We start from the raw sequence: 26,997 nt of genomic DNA, 5'->3' as shown, positions 1-26,997 counted from the left end.
GTATGGTTAGTTTTAGTATCTGTAATGTTATGTGTATCTTTTAATTTAATCTTTTATGTCAAGCGCTTTGAGAAGTTACTTTTGGAAGTGCTATATGAAATAAAGTTTATTATTATTATTATTATTATTATTATTATTATTATTATTATTATTATTATTATTCATGTGTTACAATTTGTTGGCGACTAAAAAGTTAGTACTTACTTTGCAATGAAGTCTTTGCAATAATCTGTATTTTATATAAGCCAGCACAATATACAGTATGAGCCTACTCAATTATTGTATTTGTCTAATGGCATGGTATTAACGAGTGTAGTGGTGAGTGGCTTTACCTAAAGTATATAAATAATATCAACAATTGTGTAATAGTCAGCAAAAACAGCAAAATCTGATAACACAGCTTGAGCTCCTGATCAATTTGTTGAATATATCTTTCAGGTAAAGCCAGAGCAAGATCTTCTTTTTCAGCCAATGCAATTACCCAAGTGTTATTGTGAATCCTTGGACAATGCATACAGCTGTATATATGTATCGAAAATAAATAAATAAACAAGCACATCAAAAATACATTATATAAAATCATAGGTACAAATAATGCTGTCAATAATCCAGAACAAGTGAAAATTTGTAAGGAATTTGGTGCCTGGTCATAAAAAGACCAAAGATAATTGTTATAAAATATGTCATCTATTATTAATTTAAATTGCACCATCTAGGAATAATAGGACCCTATTAATTGGAGCCTATTAAATCTTTAATCCAATTTAAAAAAAAAAAAAAGATTTTTGCTATGGTCATAAACTATTGTGCTGTGCAATAGGATGTTAGTATGTTCAGATGTCCACGTAGTCAGATGTCCCCATCCATTTTGGTTCAAAATACATTCACAGCCATAGAATGCTTCTTCAAATTATGGATATAAAGGATAGAGAATATTTTTACCAGCCCACATCAAAATAAATAGGCTAACTTTGCACAATTACAAACCTAATACAATAAACTTACTATTTTATCTGTAACAAGAACAAACCATTCAGTTGTGGCTTCTGAATGCTCTATTGAGTTAATTTAATTTAAATTACGTTATACAGTAAAAGGAGAGCGAATCTTTCTGGGCCGGGAAGATACCGCCTTCATAGAATTAATAAAGGTTACACGGCCTGTTCGGCGGACGAACAGACCAAATAAGCGTAACGTTAATTCCAGTACCGTTAATTTCAACTTAGGTTAAAATATTTGGAAGTCACTATAACACGTTATAGTTGCTTATAAATACTTACCTTGCTTCGCGAGCCAAAATCGCTACAATATTATCTGCCAATTCATCAATTCAATTATTAAGCCTACTGTAGAATAACATTATCTGCAGTACAGGACTTACTTGTGAATGCTGAGATTTGAGTTGATGCCCCTGTAGTTTGGTAATCTGCAGCAAATGCTATGACAGTGAATGTGTAGTTCACTCCAGCAGTCAGACCAGTGACATTGTAAAATGTGTTATAAGTGATAAAACTGTTAGTCACAGTGCCATCAGTCCAGTTTACTATAAAGAAGGACCTGTTCCCTTGTGTCTCATTCCAGGTTAGAGACACAGATGACGTGGTTGTGCCAGAAACACTGAGACTGTTGATTTGCAGATCTATTAATCACACACACACACACACACACACACACACACACACACACACACACACACACACACACACACTCCCACACACACACACACGCACCCACACGCACCCACACGCACACACACGCACACACACGCACACACACACACACACACACACACACACACACACACACACACACACACACACACACACACACACACACACAGTTAATTATTCATTTAACAAATACTGTTTGAACAATACAATAATGCACATAGACACAGAAATATATAGAAATACAGAGAGAAAAATTAATAAAGTTGTAATGAATAAAGTTGTCAGGACTTACATGTGAATGCTGAGGTTTGAGTTGATGCTCCTGTAGTTTGGTTATCTGCAGCAACTGCAGTAACAGTGAATGTGTAGTTCACTCCAGCAGTCAGACCAGTGACATTGTAAGACGTGTTAGAAGTGTTACTGCTGTTATTCACACTGCCACCAGTCCAGTTTACTGTAAAGAAGGACCTGTTCCCTTGTGGCTCATTCCAGGTTAGAGACACAGATGATGTGGTTTTGCCAGAGACATTGAGACCAGTGACAACATTTGGATCTGTGAAACAAACACACACAGAAAGAGAGAGAGAGAGAGAGAGAGAGAGAGAGAGAGAGAGAGAGAGAGAGAGAGAGAGAGACAGAGAGACAGAGAGAGAAACAGAGAGAGAAACAGAGAGAGAGAGCAGTGAGTTTGGCTCTTTGAAGCATACATATAAAAATTACTACTATCAAAATAAAGGACAAAATCATTATCTGTTATTATGTCTATCATTGTATTTCTATGTCTATTATTGTTAATCAATATAAAAGAAAATTGTTGAATAATAATTTCTGTTATTAAAACTAATCATGTGAAATACAGGACTTACATGTGAATGCTGAGATTTGAGTTGATGCTCCTGTAGTTTGGTTATCTGCAGCAACTGCAGTAACAGTGAATGTGTAGCTCACACCAGCAGTCAGACCAGTGACATTGTAAGATGTGTTAGAAGTGTTACTGCTGTTATTCACACTGCCATCAGTCCAGTTTACTGTAAAGAAGGACCTGTTCCCTTGTGGCTCATTCCAGGTTAGAGACACAGATGATGTGGTTTTGCTAAAGACATTGAGACTGGTGACAACATTTGGATCTGTGAAACACACACACGCACACACACACACACACACACACACACACACACACACACACACACACACACACACACACACACACACACACACACACACACACACACGCATGCACGCACGCACACACACACACACTAATGTGTTAATTACTAGCATTTATACATTTTAACATTTTAAACATTATTCCAAATAATTAATCTAAACTCAGGTGTAAAACAATACTCAGGCCAACATATATTCAGAAACACAGATGTGTTCGCTGTCTTTATATATTGGCAGTACAGGACTTACTTGTGAATGCTGAGATTTGAGTTGATTCTCCTGTAGTTTGGTTATCTGCAGCAACTGCAGTAACATTGAATGTGTAGCTCACTCCAGCAGTCAGACCAGTGACATTGTAAGACGTGTTAGAGGTGTTAATGCTGTTAGTCACAGTGCCATCAGTCCAGTTTACTGTAAAGAAGGACCTGTTCCCTTGTGGCTCATTCCAGGTTAGAGACACAGATGATGTGGTTTTGCTTGAGACATTGAGACTGCTGACAACATTCGGATCTTTTAATCACACACACACACACACACACACACACACACACACACACACACACACACACACACACACACACACACACACACACACACACACACACTAATGTGTTAATTACTAGCATAAAAGAAATATAGAGAAATACAGAGAGAAAATGATTGACCCCCTTAATTTCATTCATTCATTCATTCTTTATTTACTTTTTTTTTTAACTGATACAAATATAATAGGTCTAATAGTAGAGTAAACCAATTGGCACACATTCAATAACCTAACCTTGGAAAGTTCCTATTACTAATTTACACAAAACATGTGCTATATAACAGGTTCTGTCCTTTGCTCAGTAAAGTTATGCATTTTGGCCATTTTGGCACATGTAGCGCAGAAATCGGGCCGTATGAATGCTGTAAGTGTTTTCAGATGAAATGTGGAACTTGTGGGAATGACATGAATAAAGAGTTATTTTTTGCAGAAAAGACTACACTCTGTAGGACTGTTTATATTTTAAAATACTGAGATAAACTAACAGTATATTGTCTTCACATGTGTTACTCGAGTTCTTCTCATTTATTATACACCTGTTAGTTTTGGCCACTAATATTATTGGACTTTCAAAGAATGCTAACAGTATAACATAAGTAGAATATTTAACTCTATCACTCCGCTTGTCTGTGTTAGATATGCACAATTTTTGAGTGAGTAATAGCAATTTTGGTAGTCAGTTGAGTCTGCCATGATGATTGTTCTGCACTGAAAATGACTGCACCTCTGCTACATTAAAGAGTCGACTTGGAGGACAACATATCTTAGGACATCATTTATGTCATGGCCATACTACAAATGAGATTAAATATAAAATACAAAAGAGGAAACTGACTATATAAGACTATTATTAGATTGCTGCTGATGTAATCATAATCTGATCAGCCAAACTTATATAGATTTAGCCCAGTGATGCTTTAATGTTATAATAATAAAGGGTCTGTATATCTGTGTTAAACATGATATTTTTAGTGTTAATTTATTTTTTACACTGTAGAACTTTTTTGTAGTTTAACTGATTTTAACTGAATTGTTAACCGGAAATCATGAAAATAGGGGGCGACCACATAAGTGGTTAAAAGAGGTCTGCATATGATATTACTATAAAAAATAATAAATGTGATGTTGAAATAGGGCCAAATTCTCAGATAATGAAAGAACATAAAAACGAGTATTCTTGAATCAACCAATCACACTGTCATTATGCACATGTAAAATCAGAACTCAAGCACACACAAGCGTTCGTATCATGTGATTATTTTGTGCCAGCAGGTGGCACTGCTGAGCTTCATCAGGCTGCAGCTGACAAAGCTAGAAAATTCCTTATTGAAATATGATATATTTTATTACTAATAAATATTTAACTCTACCAGGTTTGTTATCCGATTCCTTCCAGTGTTCAATCATAATCACTTAGTGACTTTATAATCAAAGATTATCCATCACAAAATACTGCTTGCTCACAATTTCCTGGCTCACTTTCCACTGAATGAAGACTGTGTCACACTGCAAAACTAAGCTATCCTGGCGTGACATTAAAGGAAACCTCAACACATAACCTCCTTTTATAGAAAAATAAAAAATATAACAAAGTTGTATATGAAGTTAATCAAAGGTTTACGCTTTTTCAAATGACTTACTTTGAGCATCCGCTTCTGAGCTCTGAAAAAGAGATGAAGAAAAACAAAAATAAGTGAATAAATAAAAAGCTCAACATATTGCTCCAGAACACAATATTGTAATCAAAAGGTAGCAAGGATTAATAAATTAGCCACTACGGACCTCCGCCTATATCCATTGTCCAACAAAAAGTGGTACAGCTCCCACATACTTTGACACACTTTGTAGGGGTGAGCCTGGTCTCATTTGAAAGAAGAGATTCTCAGAGGCCTTACTGGCACAAAGTTACAGGGGTTTGAATGCAGATTTTCCTGTCCGCCTGGGTTGTTTTTCTGATAAACTGATTAATCTTATTTTTCTGGAACATGTTAGGGACAAACCAACTGAGAGTCATAGCCACATGTCTTGGCTTTCACCAAAAAAAATTCAAGTCAAAAGACCCAAAAATGGATTTTATATGAATATTTTTCTTCGGCCCTGGTCGTCGGGTGCAGCGTTTTTGTGTACTTGTTTACTATATAACTTTGAAATAAAAGGCTGCAGGCTCAGTCTGACAAGCCATAAACATGCATAGACTCTCTCTCTATCACTCTGGTGTGAAAACAGGCCTGTAACTTGACACCCTGAGCTGTGAGAGGGACAAAAGGTCAGGGATTACGCAAGAATTCTTCTGCGCATCCAGTTCACGCAGACACAGGCAAAGAATGTAAGGCATGTCGCATACCGTTGGAATCGTCTGCTTATTGGCTTACTGGGCTATAAATATGACGTAGGCTTTGAATTTTTGAATATCCCAATTAGGAGTTAGAGCGGCAAAACGAGATGATGGCGCACTTCTGTTTCCAGTTGTCAGAACACTAACGGAATATTTGCGGCGCGACCAGAGCGTTTTGGATTAAAAGGCTTACAGATTTCAATTCCTTGGACCTGTGTGGATTTTTGTGGATTACTTGTGTTGGAATATATTACTCCAGTGAAGAAAGAGACGCGTCTAAAGGTAAGGGAAAAACCGGTCTAGCGCCACCTAGGTCAGTTTTGTCCGAAATTTTTTTCTAATTGTATGAAGGCTGTGAATCATATTGTGCTTTGTGTGTGGGCTTAAAAAATTATTGAGAGTATAAACTTTACTAGGTAAATAGGTTTTTTCGTGTTTTTGGAGGATTTGATGCTTTAAAGTTGAATTGAAGCTTGTTTCTGGGTCATCCCCTAGTGGTCACTTCTACTTCCGTGCCGTGTACGGCACAGGGCCCGTAAGAGGATAATTAGACACCTACTAATACAGAGCAGTATTTGCTATTTGACTCCCTTTCTATATGAACTGAATACAAACCACCTGAATATGTGTCCGTCAGCGTAGAGCCCAGCGTCAAGGAGTAAAAAAACATCTGAAAGCCTTAACACCTTGTAGTACCAGACACTAGGACTGACTTCAACATTTGCATCCCTTTTTTTATGACTGTGACACGTTACACAAAATTATAGTGTTTGGTATTTTCATAAGAACCTTGATGCAGAGCAGCACAAACTAAATAAAAGAGCTGAGTATGAATAAATAGATTGTAAAGAGATGTGGTTAGTATGTGTGTGCAGTGTGGCACAATGATGTGTTTGTAACGAGATAGGATCATAATATCGTTTATAAGGTTCGTATAAAAGCTTATTGGTTGAAATAACATACAACAAATGAGTCATTATCTACAGTAACTATAGTTTGTCAGTTTTTAAGTGGGAGTATGTTAGCACTAAGACTTCCGATACATATAACAGACTAATGTGGAGATGTAGAGGTGTAAAAGAAAGATGTCAAAGACTTTGACCAAAAGACATTTTCACCTCGTTGTTTTAAATGTGTAAGTGCACACATGCTAATTATATTTAATCACATTACAAGCAATCATATCTTTTAATAATTTGGAAGATGGGTTTTTCTTCAAAGCTCTAGCTTTGCAAAGCTTGTTTTTTATATATAAGGTACTATGTTGAAGGATAATTAAAGAAATCAATGCACTTACAGGTTTATACCAGGTTTAAAAAAAGGCATTTTCGACTAGGAGGTGGTTTTCAGAGGCCCCCATCTGGACCAAAACAAGGTCGAAACTGGCCAAATTTGCATGCTATATGCTTTTCTGCCATTCTGGCTTCACCACAGCACATTTATATCTGACAACAAACACATCAACAGAGTGCAAACACAAAACCCTAGGTTTCACCTAAACAAAATAGCAAACTGTCAGCATCAACTAGCAGACTAGACCTGTAACTTGATCCTTAGGACCAAACCTATAATTCTGTAATGAAAAAAGTCCAACAAGTCAAATCAACATAAAATAACCTTTAACTAGATGGGCTGTTAAAGAACAATAAGGTGTTTTCAGCAACATTAAACCCATTAATGGTGTCCTGAAGTGAAAGATGCCAATGATGACAGGGTAAAAAGAAAAGGAGAAAAACCTGTGTGATCATGACACAGTGTTTCTAAAGAGTATCCTGTGGTCTGTATCAAGCATGTCAGACAGATACAGTTTCCATTAAAACCAGTCTTTGAATGTCATACAAATGTAGTCGATATAGTTAAAATCATTACTGCAATCAGACAAGGTAGCTAATTAAATGAGTACAAACTAAACTAACCAACATATTCTAATCTAAAATTGTTATTCTTTTAATATTCTGTTTAAAGAAAACAGTCCGATTTTGTTGCTACAAGGCACTGATCAGTTACTCGCTACTAATACTACATAAATTTCGGAAATAATGTATAAAATCATAATGAATCTTTAACGCGAACATATAACAGCTTCATTGTTATAAACAACAGAGGCCTATTATTTATCTTTAATCGTTAGAAAATTGAATTTAACGGCCTTTTACAAACATGCCAACAATGTCACTCAATGAGCGGTCTATTTACTAGGCTGGTAAATATTAAACAAATTCATCTGTTCAACCACAATCGGTTCACTTTGTCATTTTTTCAGTAGAACAATCAGTGTAAAGATTATTTACTAAATATTAGATGTAGTCCAGACTCACACAATGGGTGTGTAGCATTGCCTTGGCATACAGAGAACAGGAAGAGCATCATACTAATGCCACAATTGCCACTTCCCACAACGACTGTTCTCAAAGAGCCTTGCGTCGCTGCCGACCCTCCTGACCCCTTTCCACTGCTCTGCCCTGACTCGAACTCAATATTCTTTATGAAGGTCACAGAACATGCTGATATAATGTAGAGCTATGTATAGCATTTTCATACGGACTATTGCACTCTACTGCAAATGACTACAACTGTTTTCAACATACTTATAGATATTTAACAATAAATATTAAGTACTTGGTGATGTTACCAAAGATATCATAATGAATTTTGTATGGTTTAAAACCCCTTCGGTGAACTGTAACATTTGAGAAAGAGAAAGGACAGCAGAAAGGGCACCTAGTGTTTACAGCTTTCTACCGAGAATCAAATTTCAACACTGGCTTTAAAAGTATAATCTACACACATTAAATGGGTGGACAGATGGGTTAGATGAAGAGAAAACAAAATCTCAGTAAAATCAAATCAAATCAAATCTTCATCTTTAATGACACAATTCTGCGATGTAACCTTTTATATCTGAGGAGGTTTGAAGTTTTGTAGTGTCATAATAGGCTTATACAATATCATTTAAATAGAACTCTCACATTCTATTACATTTTAATTAAGTCTATTCATAGTTGATCATTAGAGTAACATAATTAGCTCTACCCAGACTGTACCCAATGCTCAGTTCTCTACCTTTCAACTAGCTCACACTTGGTAAAGAAAAGAACGGCTTCAGAGCCTCATAAGGGCAACGTTCATTTGTAAAATTATTTATTGCTTTATTTAGGAAAAAATTAAAACTAGCTGTTAAATTAGCTGTATGCGAAATTTATATTGTGAGATATTCTTGTTTGTAACACTGGGCACTGTTATAGCATGTGGCATGTGGTAGCCTAGTGGTTAATGTGTTGGGCCACCAATCGGAAGGTTGTGAGTTCGATCTCAGGTCCACCAAGCTGCCACTGTTGGGCCCCTGAGCAAGGATGTATAAGGCATAGACACTAAGTAAAAAAAGGTCATATAGTGAGAATAAGCACTACATAGCCATGGGTTTTTTAGTATAATTTATTCAAATAGGCTAAAAATAGGTATGGTTACTTTCACATAAAGAGAAGAAATAAAGAGGCCCAACTCACAGACTTCCTCATATTACCGTAAAAAGCATTGTTACTGGTTCTCCTATGAGTCAAACAGACATTAGGTGAATTACATCTACATGAAATGTGTTGGCACTGAGGACACTGCATTGTAGCTGAATATCTTCTTTAATGCAAATCCAGCTTAAAGCAACAAACCTGTATTTAAAAATGACCCATGGTGGAGGCTAAACTCTAGAAATAGTTTACTAGGTGGTTTTAACCACATCAGCTGTTTTACCAATGAGAAAACGTCTACACAGATGGAAAACCCATCAGTACAACCCTGTGAGAATGATATACCATCAGATAATCATGCAATTGAGGAAGGCACATAAAAGAATAGTTTCAGCATAATAAAAAAAAAAGTGACGTGACCCATACTCAGAATTCGTTCTCTGCATTTGACCCATCCAAAGTGCACACACACAGCAGTGAACACACACACATCACACACACACACACACACCGTCAACACACACCCGGAGCAGTGTCAGACCAGACCAGGTCTAAAACTTTCAGTGTGATCGTTGATGTTTGTTCTTTTTGTGTCTAGTTTCACCTCTCTTTTTAGGAGTCATGCTTCTGCTTTGTAACTTAAGTAGGCATGCATATGTAAATCTGCAATACTGAGCTCTGGTACTGAGCACTTTATTTCCTTGTTCTTTCCTCATCACACAATGTACCTATCTGGACACTGATTGTTGATATGCCAGTGATAAGCTACTTTCCTGACCCCAGCTTTGAACTTTAACTATGATTCAGTAAAAAAAAATACAAAAAAAGACTTTCTCCTCTTAATAGATACAGTTCTGAGAATTCATGTTGATTTAAAGATACAGTATAACTATAAGCACACATTTCCCGGACTGCTTACGGACTGGAGGTTGAGCGGCTGGCTGTCTGTTGCAGCCTGAACAACCTGGACCTGGAACACCCCCCCCAACCATCATGTACAGCATTGTCACAGCAGTGGAGTCATTCAGATTCCTGGGAACCACAATCTCCCAGGACCTGAAGTGGGACATTCACATTGACTCCACTGTGAAAAAGGCTCAGCAGAGGTTGTACCTCCTTCGTCAGCTGAAGAAGTTCAACCTGCCACAGGATCTGCTGAAACAGTTTTACACTGCCATCATTGAATCCATCCTCTGCACCTCAGTAACTGTTTGGTTCAGCTCAGCCACCAAATTCGACCTCAGAAGACTACAGAGGGTAGTCCGGACTGCTGAGCGAATCATTGGTACAACTCTCTCCACTCTCCAAGACCTGTACTCCTCCAGAGTCAGCAAAAGGGCAAAGTCAATCACTCTGGACCCCTCACATCCAGCAAACTCCTTCTTTGAACTGTTGCCATCTGGTCGACGCTACAGAGCCCTGAGCTCCAGAACGACCAGACATAGGAACAGTTTCTTCCCTCAAGCAATCCATCTCTGCAGATGATGTGATACTTTTCTTGTCCAAGTTATCAACTAGCATTCCAGCAATATTACAATTAATTAATAGGTTTGGTATGTTTTTGGGATATAATATTAATGACACAAAATCTTTCATACTCTTCCTAAACCAGGAGGAAAGGAGTAATCCAGTCATAGGATCGCCATTTTTTAATGCAAGAGAAGGATTTACGTATCTTGGAATTAAGATTACCCCCCAAATTAATAAAATTGTTAAAGCAAATTACGATCCGTTAATGGGCGAAGTACGTGAATCAATTGGAAAAATGGACAACAATGCCCATATCAATGATTGGCCGAATTAATTTGATTAAGATGGTAATTCTGCCGAAATTTTTATACTTGTTTCAATCACTCCCACTCGACCGCATCACTGCAGAAGATACACCAATCCATCTCCCGCTCCATCCTTCCCTCACTCGTAAACGAGACCCCAAGATACTTAAACTCCTCCACTTGAGGCAGGAGCTCTCCACCAACCTGAAGGGGGCAAGGCACCCTTTTCCGACTGAGAACCATGGCCTCGGACTTGGAGGTGCTGATTCTCATCCCCACCGCTTCACACTCGGCTGCAAACCGTCCCAGTGCACGCTGAAGGTCCTGGTTTGAGGAAGCCAGCAGGACAACATCATCTGCAAAAAGCAGAGACGAAATCCTGTGGTCCCCAAACCGGACTCCCTCCGACCCCATACTGTGCCTAGAAATCCTGTCCATATAAGTAATGAACAGGACCGGTGACAAAGGGCAGCCCTGCCGGAGTCCAACATGCACTGGGAACAAGTCTGACTTACTGCCGGCAATGCGAACCAAACTCCTGCTCCGGTCATATAGGGACCGGACAGCCCTTAACAGAGGGCCCCGGACCCCATACTCACAGAGCACCCCCCACAGGTCACCACGAGGGACACAGTCGAAAGCCTTCTCCAGATCCACAAAACACATGTGAACTGGTTGAGCAAACTCCCATGAACCCTCCAGCAACCTGGCGAGGGTATAGAGATGGTCCAGTGTTCCACGACCAGGACGAAACCCGCATTGTTCCTCCTGAATCCGAGGTTCGACTATCGGCCGAATTCTCCTCTCCAGTACCCTGGCATAGACTTTTCTGGGGAGGCTGAGGAGTGTGATTCCCCTATAGTTGGAACACACCCTCCGGTCCCCCTTCTTAAACAGAGAGACCACCACCCCAGTCTGCCAGTCCAGAGGCACTGTCCCCAACCTCCACGCGATGTTGCAGAGGCGTGTCAACCAAGACAGCCCCACAACATCCAGAGACTTGAGGTACTCAGGGCAGATCTCATCCACCCCCGGTGCCTTGCCACTGAGGAGCTTCTCAACTACCTCAGTGACCTCAGCTTGGGGAATCGACAAGTCCACAACTGAGCCCCCGCCCTCTGCTTCCTCAATGGAAGACATGTCGGTGGGGTTGGGAGAACCTCGAAGTATTCCTTCCACTGTCCGAGGATGTCCCCAGTCGAAGTCAGCAGATTCCCACTCCCACTGTAAACAGTGTGAGCAGGGCACTTCTTCCCCCTCCTGAGGCGCCGGACAGTTTGCCAGAATTTCTTCGAGGCTAACCGATAATCCTTCTCCATGGCCTCACCGAACTCCTCCCAGACCTGAGTTTTTGCCTCCATAACCACCCGGGCTGAAGCTCGCTTGGCCCTTCGGTACCTATCAGCTGCCTCCGGAGTCCCCCGAGCCAACCAGGCTCGATAGGACTCCTTCTTCAGCTTGACGGCATCCCTTACTTCCGGGGTCCACCACCGGGTTCGGGGATTGCCACCACGACAGGCACGACAGCTCCGAGAGGACACGTCGACAATGGAGGTGGAGAACATGGTCCTCTCGGACTCAATGTCTCCAACCTCCCTCGGGATCTGATTGAAGCTCTGCCGGAGGTGGGATTTGAAGATCTCTCTGACCGGAGACTCTGTCAAACGTTCCCAGCAGACCCTCACAGTACGTTTGGGTCTGCCAAGTCTGTCCAACTTCCTCCCCCGCCATTGGATCCAACTCACCACCAGGTGGTGATCATTTGACAGCTCCGCCCCTCTCTTTACCCGAGTGTCCAAGACATACGGCCGGAGGTCAGATGAAACACCACAAAGTCGATCATCGACTTCCGACCTAGGGTGTCCTGGTGCCATGTGTACTGATGGACACCCTTATGCTTGAACATGGTGTTCGTTATGGACAAACTGTGACTAGCACAGAAGTCCAATAACAGAACACCACTCGTGTTCAGGTCGGGGGGGGGGGGGGCGTTCCTCCCAATCACGCCTCTCCAGGTGTCACTGTCACTGCCCACGTGAGCGTTGAAGTCCCCCAGTAGAACGACGGAGTCCCCGGTCAGAGCACTTTCCAGCACCCCTTCCAGCCACTCCAAGAAGGTCGGGTACTCTACACTGCCATTTGGCCCATAAGCACGAATAACCATGAGAGACCTATCCCCGACACGAAGGCGCAGGGAAACGACCCTCTCGTTCACCGGGGTGAACCCCAACACATGGTTGCTGAGCTGGGGGGCTATGAGCAAGCCCACACCAGCCCGCCGCCTCTCACCATGGGCAACTCCAGAGTAGTAGAGAGTCCAGCCTCTCTCAAGTACAATTAACACCATGGAACACACAACACCTAATATTTGTAATATGTATACCTCAATTGCACACTCTGTACATACATACATACATACATACATACATACATATTGTCTAAATGTTTACTGTTTACTTCAACTGCACATTTCACAATTGCACATGTGTACATACAAATTGTATATATTGTATACTTCAATTGCACATTTCTCACACTTGCAAATTTGTACATACAATTTCGTCTATACTGTATATGTCATTCTGTTACACTGTGGAGCTTATGTCACTAAAACAAATTCCCCGAAAACATGCCTGGCAATAAAGCTGATTCTGATTCTGATTCTGATTCCCCTACATTGATGACGTTGGATTCCAAGTAAAACACACATCTTTCACAGGGTTTTATGCAAAGCAGTGTAACATTCTGTCTGACTTCAAATGCCCACATGGTTTACAAAATAGCTCTTATGCCCAGGGAAAAACTATTATGGAAATGGCAATTGACTTCTTCCATTAGAAACAGACCAAACTCACAATGAACCAACATTTCGCCACAGAAATTAGACACTGAATGTCTTCCTTCATGTGCCATTAAGTCCTAGATATCTGAATTTAGCTGATCTAAAAGGCCAGGTCACAGGCCGCTGCTGTGTTAAATCCCCTGCTTCTAATAGGTGATTCGATTTACAGTATTAATTAAAAAAAAATAAATCCCAGGGAACATTTCTTTAGACTAAACTTTAGACATACTTATTAATTAACATTCAAACTGGTACTTATCACACATATTAGAAATAGCTGAAAGAGAAAATATGTCACGTTGTTTATTCCATCATCCTAGCCAAGGGTCTATTATATTCAGAGCCTGTCACAGAAATGATAGGTGCGAGGTATCCTGGCAAGGCAACACCTCATTGTGTTAGTAAGTTTTGAACATGTTTTCTTATGTATCAGCACTGACTCCTGTTCCTAACACTGCACTGTTAGTATCTTCTTAAGATTAAGATCGATAGCCATATCACATAAAGTGATTTCTTTAGATTTTATTCTACTTTATACCATGGAATAATTATTTATCAAAAATTGTGGATTTTTTATTATATACAAAATGTTGCCATTTTTATTTCAAAAATTACTTTGTAGTACAAAGCTGAAAATGTTCTTTTTTGTTATTCTTTGCCCTCATGAGGACGATGACCTCAATATCCAATAATCAGAGAAGTATTCGCCCCATATGAGTAAATGTAATGTAAAATGTAATAGTGAACATAAATGTAAATTAATAATAATGTCCTCTCTTGCAGTGGGCAATATTAATAAAAGTGTTTTCATTATATATAAGTTTACACAGAACATAGAGATGAAATTCATTGAATACTCACAAAGCAGTTACACAAAGCATAATGACATTTGTCATTGTCTTTCACCTATCACCTGTTGGAAAAAATCTTAGTAGAAATAATTAAAATATTATTCCTTACAATACTATAACCAAAGTAAAGTATTAGGCCTTGCAAAATATTACAATTGCTGTCATAAGACATATGTAGGTGATGTTGTAGGCCAAAGATGTTTATTGCAACCAGATTCGGGGCTGTTAGGCCTAGTCAGTCTGAGCACATTTGTAATAACAACTTGTTATGTAGAAGGGAAAATACCATTGTTCCCAGACCTTAGCTCATAAATTGTTATGGAAAGTGAAGAACACCATGGTTCTCAGACCTTGGTCCATAGCAATAACATGTTATGTAGAATGAAAAAAACAGTGGTCCACAGACCTAGGCACTGAGAACTAAAGGAAGGAAAATCCATATATGGGCATGTGGTGCTCATAAACTTGTTGTGCAGACTGAAGAAGGCCCAGGTGTTTAGTCTGAGGTCATGAAAAATAAGGGAAGGAAAATCCATAAATGGGCATATGGGTGAAAGGTAATGGGAAATAAGGGGAAATTGGGTCAGTGTATTTAGAAAACATAGGAGATGATTCCGGTAAATAAGGTGATATGGCACCTGGGCTCCTAGGAGTGCCAGGGTATATATTGAGAAGATATCTGAGGTTTTTTTGGTTCTTCGGGGGCGAAGGTGTGTGTGTGTGGGGGCGCGTGCGCGCGCACGCGGGCGCGTGCCCGTGTCCGCGGGTCAAGGTGGGTGGTTTTTATTTTTGCAAGGACGTCGCGAGAGTTCTTGTTTTTCTTGATTGATTTTGCATGACATGCTCTTTTTGGGGGTTTTCATTTGTTACTTTGAATTTGGCAATTTGTTACTTTTAATTTGGCAATTTGTTACTTTTAATTTGGCAATTTGATACTTTTAATTTGGCAAATTATAATTTGTTGGCTGATTGACCATAATAAAGAAGTTTGCTCATTCTCATCCAGGTCTGAGGAGTTTTCTCAGTATTTTTGTAGTAATTATAGAGTTAACAGTGAAATTTAACTAAAGGCCTAAGAGAAGAGATCACCCTGTGATGTGTCGACTTGGAGACCGGCTCTGAGTTCCGACACACTCATTAAAAGCAAACAAAGGCGAGAATTTTAGCAGTGTTACACCCACTACCAACAAATGTCTTTTACCCTTTGACACCTATTAACTTATAGGTTTCAGTGCATGTGTCTCTACCCAGCAAAGTGCCAAACAATCAAGCAATAGAAGTATAACAGGAAAGAAAAAGAGACTTGAGGTTTTATCACACACCCCAGTGAACCCAAATCACCAGGTCAGAGTTGCAGTGAAGGGCAATTGTTTCTCCTGAACTGACCCAGTTTTGCTGCTTGTTCTTACTGAATAATGCTGTGAATTAAGCAATGCAACAGACAATGAACACAAAAAATGAGAGGGTCTATATACTCCTTTATATTTGTTCATCAATATAGTATTGTATACTACATATCAGTAGATCAGTATATTAGTATATCAATTATTTGTTGATGAACACCAGGAGAGTGGCCTAATTCCAAACTTGTGCTTCCATAATAGGACACCCTCATGATGTTCTTGTTCAATGTACTTATATGATATGAAATAATTTTAGTTGAAATGTCTGGCATACATTTATCCAAGAATTACTCAAGGGTTACTCTGCCAGGACTTACTCTATTCTGCAAAAGCTCCTGGTGCCATATACTGTACCAACCATATGAACAAAGATGCATGAAGCTGTTTCCATGAAACAATTTCCCACCACAATAAACAACTTCAATGATCACAATCGTAGCTTCTTTAGAATCAAGTGATTTCTATCTCAAATGATTTCCTGTTGTCCAAAGGAAACAGATATAAGAAATCTACCTTCTGTCAAATTCTATTCCCTTCAGACTTTGAAGACTAAACAAGCAAATGATCTACGTATTTAGGTTTAAAAAAGATCATTAACATGAAGGTTTGTATAACACAATTTGTTGCTTGGAAACAATCATTCACTTATTTGCAAGGTCAGGGATCAGAAAGCAACCGCTGAAACATTTCAGTTCCCTTTTTTCTAAGTTAATTTATATAAACTTCAACAGTGACCTATAATGACATGAACGTTTCACATAACACTTTACAATCCCAGAACCCGGGGTTTTATAAGTTTAATACATAGCAAACACTAACAAACTTTAAGGGTTGTCAGCTTACAGCTAGAAGACAAGCTAATAAGTAAAGTCTGTGAAGCTCCTGCATTTACCTGAATTACAAAATGTGCTTTACTTCACATGTAATTGCGACTATCAGTTATTTAATATATTAAACTTTTAGTATGCATGGAAGTAACATGCCAGAAATATAATTGTTTTGCTTTCCTTGTGTACACTGTCATCTGGTTCCATCCACTATGAGTTTTATTGTACAAATTCAGATGATGTTGTTATATCATGCGTAAAGCTACTGTACACTTTCACAATCCCATGCAAAACATCAAGTATCAGACATGTACCTAGTACAAAATCAAAACTTTTAAGTACATTTCATCGTTTTAAACCCATCAAAATCAATTTTAGAGCTTTAACGATAGTGTTTCGTCTACTTTTCCAAGCGCTTTCTCATGTTTAACCTGTGCGAAACAATGATGGAGCTGTAACTCCGTTGCACTTTACCTGATAGAACAGGTGCACAGGTCGAGATGTGAATCATTACATCGTTCTCTAGTCCTGCTCGGTCAAATGTGTCCCTGTAAAATGAGTTTGTTATTAAAAAAAAAAAACAGATACCTACCTGAGTAAGCAAACACATGATCAAGAGAGTCCCAGGAAGTATTGTTCTCAACGAATGCCGTGTCATGATGCCTGTTTGAGTCCAGCTGACCGGGGAAGCCTCATATGTCCCGGTAAAAGTTTGCTTGAGTTCACTCAAATATATATGTATATATGTATAAAGAAATAAAGAAAGAAGCTCGCAGTCACAGACCATCCAGGAGTGTGTGAGGTCTACAGTGAAGTAAATGAAGAAAGATTTTGAATATACAGTGCTGGGTGGACCGCCATCGAGCTCCAGCAGTCACTGCTGATGGCCTGTCGCTTTAGTTCCGCCTCCTCACTATAGGCCTCCAGATCTCACACCACAAAAGCAGTGTATGCGACTTTCTAACAGCTAAAATGGAAGTATGCGTGTAGAACAAAGCCTTTCTTTTTGAAAGACCACCAGAATGTGTTCCAGGAACGACCCATGTTTCAGTGTTGATGTTTTAATGTTATTACTATCTGGAGGCCTCTGATGCTTTAGTAAAGTTATGTCTTTAACTGTATGTTTGAATGGCTTTTGTCTGTATCAGGAGTTCAGGGACGACTCTTATGATGACAGCACAGAAGTAATTGTAAGAACAACAGGGCGATTGTGTAACAACATATTTATTCAAGCCAGTTAAGCTTGTTATTTCTGATCATCCACTTCTCTGAATGATCTTAAATGTGTCTGAATCCCCATCCAAAATCCTGATATTCATTTTAAATCCCCTGTTAGTGTAAAATCACATGTTATCTGGTTGCATCTACAAGGATTTTACAGAAGGACTTACAATGGAAATCGGTAACTGGGGTCTAGACATGTTTTAGATTCACCTAGTTAGTTGTTGTGGTTTCCTTTTTTTCCTTTTCATATTCAGACTATACTGAACATAGGCTGAAACCACTTCTATGTTTGAAGTGTTTCTTTCAGCAGTTTTGCAGCATACAAACACTTCCTGTTCCATACTACTTTCATTGCTTCTGTTCAAATTGACCCATTTTGACTGCTTATATAACCCCACATACTGTACATAACTGCAGCTTAGACCCCAAGAAAGTCCCAAAACACAAACAAATAAAAGTCAAATGTCTCTCTGGTTACTTCAAATAAATAATTAGAAATGAATATGTAAAAGAAAATTTGCACTTACAATTTATTTTCAACAACATCAGGGAACTGAGAACTATATCAAGAGAATTATGCCACCCCAGTCATATAGTAGGCATTGTTTCATGTTTTGGGATATTTAGCTGTTAATGATGCAATTATTAATGTCCAGCCAAGATTCTGATATATTTCTACCTGTCAGATTCATCTGTGAATCTTTGTTATACCAAATAGCACTTGGTATGTTCAAACTGTCAGGTTGTGTAGGTTTTTCTATAACAATCATGCAATAGAAAACATGTTTTGCAATGTTTTTGATAACCATCACCTTTTTTCCCCAAGCATTGCATTTCTGGAATGTAACAGTCTAATATTCAAATAGTTGAATACGTACATACAAATGCTGTGACTAATTTTTAACCAACAGGTTAATGATAAAAATTGGAGACTATGTTCTGAGGAATGCCATGGAGCCGGAAAACGTGCTGAAGGAGGAGTGTTACGTCCCCATATTGTTTTCTCTCTCTTTCCTCTTTTATTCAAGGTTCCGCCTTGCAGGTCCTGTGATTGGACGATTCAGCCGCCAGTTATCATTTTATGAACCACTCCAGGAGCCAATCCGATATTATTGGCCAGGTATAAAGATCTGGATGTGACACGACTGTGGGAGAGGGGCGTTGACTTACCTGGTTGTTTGCTCACCTGCGTTTGCTTACCTGTTCTTGTTTTGCCTTTGTTTATTTCTAATTCTGTGTTGAGTTATTGTGTGTTAAGGTTTTCGCTTTGTGAACTCTACCATACTGTTATCGATGTCTATGCTGTGACTCGACTCTCAGTTTAACGGTGCCTATTCCAGTCCTTCTCCGATACATAGTGATTGGGACCAGGTTAGTTTGTCACGTGACTTACATTTCATCACGCAGAGTGAAACTGTTTAGACACACTAGGTTACGAGCGGATACCAATCATTGTACTTCTGTTATTAGGCAGCGTAGTTAGTGGCGTTCTACGCTGAAGATGTTTCTTTCCAGTTTTCTTTCGTTTATCTAAGTATTTGTACCTGAGATTTAGTTGACTTGTTGTTTTATTGAGTTCTTTTCTTTAGCACCGCTCTTGTCCCTCACTTTGTTATTGTTATCTTTTGTGTTTGTATATAGTTTGTAAATAGATATTATTTTGGATTTAATCTTTGGTTCAATGATTATGGAATTATTGAATGTTTTTTTTTTTTGACTTATTTTTACTAAAAAGCAAAACCAGACTCAGCTTCTGTCTCTGCCTGTTTACTTGAACACACACCACAATTCACTAATAGAACAGAGGTTTTCTTTAAACCGCATTTTTAATAACTAAATTTTCACGTGTTACATCCTCATATCCTCTAGACCCAAAGAGTGACGTAACAATGAGCAACGCCGTTTCTTTGGCAGAAGGAAGTTTGGTCAGGGGAACAAAATGGACGAGCTTAGAGAAGCGATCGACCACAGTGAGGATAGTGGAGTAGCCATCGGAAAGAGGGAGACCGGTGATGAAATCCAGTGAAATATGTGACCAAGGTCTGCAAGGGATCGGCAGAGGGCGAAGGAGACCGGATGGGAGAAATCAGGAACTCTAGTATGGCGCACATACTGGACAGGCTGCGACAAAGTCCCGAGCGTCACGTATGAGTGAGGGCCACCAGAACTGTCGCTGGAGAACCGACAGGGTCCGAGGGAAACCAGGGTGACAGAAAAACCGGGAATTGTGACACCACTAGAGGACTTGGGACCGGAGATGATCAGGAACAAAGAGTTTGCCCTCCGGACAGTCCGTAGGAACCGGCAGGTTTGACACGGCTTGCTGAACCCTTCTCTCGATCCCTAGTAGAAGTGCCCGAATAGCAACAGAGTGAGGAAGACTGTGTTCAGCGGTAGACTCGAGGGGATCGGGGGAGAACTGATGAGAGAGAGCATCTGGCTTCCCGTTCTTCGTTCCCGGCGGATAGAACAGAGCGAATTTGAACCTCCCAAAGAAGAGTGCCCAACAAGCCTGTCGGGGTTTTAGCCTCTTGGCTGTCCGGAGATATTCCAGGTTCTTATGGTCTGTCCAGACCAGAAATGGTTGTTCCGCACCCTCCAACCAGTGATGCCATTCCTCCAGGGCGGGTTTGACATCCATTAACTCACGATCGCCAACTCACGACAGGAAAAGAACACATGGGTGAAGTTTATTGTCCATGGTGTCCCTTTGAGACAAAACGGCCCCAACACCAGTATCCGACGCATCAACCTCCACCACAAATTGTCGAGTGGAATCCGGCAAGGTGAGGATGGGGGCAGAGGTGAAAAGCTGCTTCAGCTTCTTGAAGGCTTGTTCGGCCTGAGGTACCTAAGAGTAGGGTTGATGGGGGGGAAGTTAGCTGGTGCAAGGGTGCAGCGACAGAGCCGAAGCCCCAGATGAATCGCCGATAAAAAATTGGCAAATCCCAAGAACTGCTGAAGCTGCCTATGTGTCCAGGGCGGGGCCAATCTCTAACAGCCTTGATTCTGTCGGAATGAAGCCCAAGAAAGTGGTCTTCATGACATGGAACTCACATTTCTTGGCCTTCACATATAATTGGTTCTGAAAAAGCCTCTGGAGCACTGTACGGATATGACGGGTGTGTTCCTCGGGCGTGCGGGAGAAGATGAGAATGTCATCCAGGTAAACAAACAAGAAGAGATTTATCATATCCTGGAAAACATCATTTACCAGCGCCTGGAACGCCGCTGTGGCATTAGTAAGACCGAATGGCATCACCAGATACTCGTAATGACCAGTGGGGGTGTTGAATGCGCTCTTCCATTCGCCACCCTCTCGGATACAAACTAGGTGATAGGTGTTCCGAAGATCCAGCTTTGTGAAAATGGTGGCTCCTTGGAGGAGCTTAAAAGCACAGGCCATGAGTGGCAGCGGGTAGCGATTCTTAACGGTGATGGCATTAAGACCCCGATAGTCGATACAGGGCCATAGTGTACCATCCTTCTTTTCCACAAAGAAGAATCCAGCACCGGCTGGGGATTATGACAAGCGGATAATACCTGACTCCACGGACTCTTGTATATACTGGGTCATGGCCTCCCTTTCAGGCTTGGATAGGTGGTACAAGCAGCCCCGGGGGGGGGAACAGTGGCTGGCAGGACATCAGATGGCTGGTCCTCCTTCACTAATAATGGGCAGGGTGTCAAGGTGGTCAGGCAGTGAGCCTGGCAGTAGATCCTCCAACCAAGGACCCGGCCGCTGGACCAGTCCAGATGAGGGTTATGCTTCTGAAGCCAATCCAATCCGAACATGACTGGAGCATGGGGCGAGGGGATGATGAGAAAGGAGATCCACTCCGTGTGTTCATCTGTGATGGACATCAACAGGGGTTTGGTATGTTTACAAGCTCGGTGGAGGATATGGCCATCCAGGGCCCGCACCTGGAGAATGGTGGGTAGTGGTTCAGTCTCGATCCCCAGTTGACACACTAACTCCTCATCGAGGAACTCTGCATCAGCTCCAGAGTCAACAAAGACTGCAAGATCCTGTACGTGGCTCACGATCTGTAAACGTGCTTTGAGAAGTGGCTTGGGGGAGGCTAAGCACCAGAGGCTCGCCGCAGGCTCCTCCTTCAACGGTGAGCCCTGTCTTTTGCTGGGCATGCGAAGGCAAAGTGTCCTGCAATCTGACCCAGCTGGAAAGTTTAATGTGTCATAACTAGGGTTTTCTTCCACATATTTGCCTGAAATTTACCAGAATTGTTCCAAATTATGAACTTTGTGCACACACATGTTCATATTTCTAGGAGTTCAAAAATAAAATACATGTGTTTTTCAAATCATATTTGTTTCCTCTCTCTTATTTATACATTTAATTGCATCAGTAAGCTTTGGCCTGGAGATATGCTGAGTAATGTTTGACATTTATCAGTCAGTGGTTATCCAAAATAATATTTAGTAATTTCTGCTTATTTTACTCAAAAACATGGCACAATTTCATAAGGATTATCGTTCATAAATTAAGTATAATAAAAAAACATGTGTAAAAGAAGTTTTATTCACACTAAGATATGCCATGTTTTTGAGTGTGTGTGTGTGTGTGTGTGTGTGTGTGTGTGTGTGTGTGTGTGTGTGTGTAGCCTGTTGTTGGTTGATCAGATGACATCTGGTAGGCAAAATAGATATTACAAGTGTAAAATAGATATTACACACAGAATGGTGATAATTGTAGAATTTTTGATTTATAAGCATTCAAGTCAATTTGGCCTGTAAAAAAACAATCCCCTGCCTTTGAAATATACCAGCCTATAATCAACTTTTGTGCCTCTATAGTGAAAATAATTCAAAATTTCTGTTTTTATTAAAAAGTAATATATAATTTTTATACCAATATACTTTTTTTTGCAAAATATATGTTAATATGTTGGAAACAAATGTCACAACCAGAGGAGGAAGGAGACAGACCCGTATGCAGGATAGCTTCAAATAAAAGGGGTTTAATAAATAATGAAGACAAAGACAAAAAGACTATAACTAAAGCAATACAAATGACTACACTTAACAAAGACTAGACATAATGAAGGGGTAAACGTAACTAATGATTCCGCGCTGCCATCGGCAACGCGGCTCACTTAAACATAAAAAGACAATGATGACACAATAAGGATCAGGTGTGGAGACAGGGAGGGGCAGACAAAGGCGGGGCAGACACATGACGAGGAAGATAAACAAAAGGCACGTGGCCAAAAGTCCGGGCTGAGTCCTGACAACAAGTTGGACTAAAAAGGTAATAAAAAAAAAAAAAAAAAGGCTCTCGTATAGTTTTTTATAAGCTGTCAAAACGGATAAGGTCAAGTAGACTCGGCGCTCCTAACTGTGTTTATTAATCACTCTTTAACTATTTTAAACAGAGCATTTCAATTCATATCAATTTAAATAAGGCCATCCTTAAAAATATTCTTGTTTGCCCGTAACCCGACTGACCCTGTCAATTTAGGACCGACTCTATTTTTTATTTTTATTTTTTTTGCTTTAAGTCCGACTGACTTGCCGGTTGTAAATTTGCATCAAGACCGACCTTTTTTTTTAGTCTTCAGTAACCAAAATGTTCGCGGTCAAGGTTCAAAGTCATACGGGTTCGGGCACCATAATACATCTAAAAAAACTAATTAAAACAGCTCGATACCGCTTTAACTTGGCACGAAGTTCTGGAAAAACTGTGCCTAGCATCAATATAAGGTTTGCAATGATGCGCCCGAAGGCACGGGTTGAAGACCCAGGCAGTGACGTCACGATATGCTAATTTGTTTAAAGTCATACCTACGTAATCACCATCAACAAAATTGTAACATTGAAAGAACTACCTACTGACAACTTAGCAAAACAGCAATTTTTTTTGAAGAAAAATTAACATGTCTGCTTTCTCTGGGAGAAGACGAGACCTTTCCTGGTTTATTGTATCTCCAGCTGTGGAGAAAACCCTCTCAGAGGGAGTGGATTTGCTTCATTGTTGTAGCTTTGGAAATGAATCCACACTTTAGACTTTTAAGACATGTTTAACACAAAGCGTACCTCAGCACAGCAGTTAGCTGCGTTAATTTGGTTGCGTGACTGTAAACAGTGTAAACAATTAATATTTATGAGGTAAGACATGGCTATTTAAAGTGACCGCTCCCAGCGCTTTGCCCGTCAACGCATCGGAACCGCGTTTGGAACCGAAACTTAAACTCCACGCGGTTCCGGTTAAAAAACAGAACCGGTTCTCAGTTCCCAACCCTACTCATTAGTGGACGTGGCTATCTTCTTGAGTTGACGTTCGTGAGCAGCGGAGGATTTGGATAAGGAGTCGAGCTGTGACTAACTCCTGAGATCCTGCTGGGTTCATTGTGTGCCAGATGATACTATCAGCTTTCGGAGAGAGATCAGGGGAGAACCCAAACGCAGGCCAACGTTCAAAAGGAGAGCTTTAATGAGTAAAGTAAATAGTAGGAAATAATAACAGAGAAAAGTGTTCACACAATCCTCATGCAGAGACAAAAAAAGGAGGTGACATGAGTACAGGAGCAGGAATTAGTCCGTGGGAGTTACAGTTTCTGACATGGAACTAAAGTAATCCAGTCACAGGAAATAATAGTAATCCAGTCACAGGGGAAAAATAATAATAATCCACAAATGAGAAAATAGATTCCAAACAGGGAGAAAATAAATAATCCACTGGAACAGAAGAGAAAAAGTCTGTACTAATTAGAGTCCTAAAAATAAACTCCAACCGGCAGGAAAAACACCGGAGCACAAAAAAACGGAAAAAAGGCAGGCGGCAGAGAGCATCAACTCTCATAAGAAAACAAAAAGGGGAAAAAGTAAATCCAGCCTGGAAACCACACTCGGAGCCGACAGCAGCGAGAGAATACTGGCAAGCTTCAGACAGGAGGCGACAGAATGACAGACAGGAGGAGAGAGAATAACTCACAGACCGCGACGTACTGAAGAGAGATCATCTGGCAACAGTCCAGCATGAACGGCGCGCGCTTAAATAGCGCTGCCGAGTATAAAAGTCTGGCGACTCGGGAATGACGTCACAAGTGCGCTTCGCGAATGGGAGCAACGGAGGAGTAGGGGAGACCGGGGATGGTTGTCTCACGGGTTGGTTGTCACATTGCTTATTCCAGACACACTAGATGGCGCTGTGGTAAAATTTTGATTTCAATCTGTCAGTCTTTGATAGCTTGCTCATTTGCACTTGTAATTTTGCTGAGTAGACACAAAACATTGAGGTGAGGAGACAATTTTTTATTTTCATGGGTTAGAGTAAATTTTCATGTTGGTGTTGTTTTTGTGCTGAGAGCTTGTAGGATAATCATTCAAAAACAAAACACTCATTAAAAAGCCAAAAGTAGTAGCTTTATTTTGAGTCATATTTTAGCTATCAAGTAAAAGCCATGTGGCAGCTAGCTTAGCATGTTTGTCAAGAAGTCAGTTGGAGATGGTTGTCTCACAGCTTGCAGGGTTGATTGTCACATGTAACAACCAACCCCTCAAGTATTAGTTTTTTTTTTCCAACTGAGAATATGCAGACAGTGACATATTTTGTTTTTGTTGGTAGAATGGTCAGGAACATCAAGAGAAAGACAGACAGGGGCAGAACACCAGCAGTCATTATGCTTTTGGCTGTGAGGCAGGTGAAGCTAGAAGGCAAAAGCATACGTAGCACAGATAAAGAATTTGATATTAACTACAGGACATTGACCCGTTACTGCCAGAAAATGTCAAATTATGAGATCCAGGGTGGAGCTACCACTTCATCGGTGCCAGTTGGCTATAGAAAAAAATAGCCAGATTTTCAACGGTCACCAAGAACAGCAGCTGAGAGATTACATAATAAAGGCCTCTGAGATCTATTATGGTCTCTCTCCCAAAGAAGTGCACAGTCTGGCTTACCAGTTTTCAGTGTCACAGCAAATTAAAATTCCACAGTCCTGGAGTGACATTAGTCAAGCCAGTGCTGACTGGTTCAGTGGCTTTATCAAGTGCCACCCTTCTTTCTCCATCTGATCACCTGAGGCCACAAGCTTGGCACGGGCCTTAAGCTTCAACAGGGAGAATGTTGCCATGTTCTTCGACAACTTGGAGAGGGTCATGCAGAAGTGCAAATTTGGGCTTAATGATATTTGGAACATGGATGAGACCGGTGTTACCACTGTACATAGGCCAAATAAAGTTGTGGCTCGGAAGGGCCACAAACAAGTGGGCAGCCTCACATCCGGTGAAAGGGGAACACTTGTCACAATCGCCACTGATCGTGGACCCCATTCACTTCTATAGTAGGAAAAAAGAATACTATGGAAGTAAATGGGGTCCACGAACGGTTTGGTTACAAACATTTCTTAAAAAATCTTCCTTTGTGTTCATTAGAACATAAATGTATACGGGTTTGTAACAACTTGAGAGTGAGTGAATGATGACAGAATTTTCATTTTTGAGTGAACTATCCCTTTAAGACTGTTGTTCTGTTTGTTTTTGTTTGCTCTTGTTTGCAGGGGCATACATTTGTCACAACTGTGATTCTTGTTAAAAGTATTGGACATGTTGACCTTTTAAGACTGTTGGTCTGTTTGTTTTTGTTTTCTGTTAGGCAACTTACATAATGAATTGATTAATAAAGAGGTTTTAGCACTAAAAATTATTTTATTTTTTATTTCTCAACACTGTAGACAATTCAAGTAACTGATCACCCACTTTAATCCCATTGTTTAAACATAAGGTTCATTGATGACAACTATCATAGGGGTGGTATTCATATTAAAACTTATTTGCAGTTTCTAGCTTAAAAAACTAAAAAGTTACACATTATCTTTTTAGATCCCAATTTATCACTTAAATCCAATTGAACCTCTATAGCGGGCATCTCCAAAT

At 40.2% G+C, this 26,997-nt stretch overlaps 1 protein-coding gene across 1 annotated transcript in view; it reads right to left on the bottom strand.

Moving 5' to 3' along the window:
• ptprjb.2 (protein tyrosine phosphatase receptor type Jb, tandem duplicate 2) overlaps nucleotides 1-26,997 on the bottom strand; it is a 141,384-nt gene that overhangs the window by 85,621 nt on the left and 28,766 nt on the right. The window contains exons 6-9 of the mRNA XM_047819824.1: nucleotides 3,087-3,347; nucleotides 2,537-2,797; nucleotides 1,963-2,223; nucleotides 1,382-1,639 (exon numbers count right to left, since the gene is read on the bottom strand). Of these exons, the coding sequence (XP_047675780.1) occupies nucleotides 1,382-1,639; nucleotides 1,963-2,223; nucleotides 2,537-2,797; nucleotides 3,087-3,347 (1,041 nt within the window). The remainder of the gene's footprint in view (nucleotides 1-1,381; nucleotides 1,640-1,962; nucleotides 2,224-2,536; nucleotides 2,798-3,086; nucleotides 3,348-26,997) is intronic.

The sequence above is a fragment of the Tachysurus fulvidraco genome, chromosome 10, assembly GCF_022655615.1.
Source record: "Tachysurus fulvidraco isolate hzauxx_2018 chromosome 10, HZAU_PFXX_2.0, whole genome shotgun sequence".
NCBI lineage: Eukaryota > Metazoa > Chordata > Actinopteri > Siluriformes > Bagridae > Tachysurus > Tachysurus fulvidraco.
Note: the sequence above shows the minus strand (reverse complement) of the source record. Positions and strands in the feature narration are given on the sequence as shown.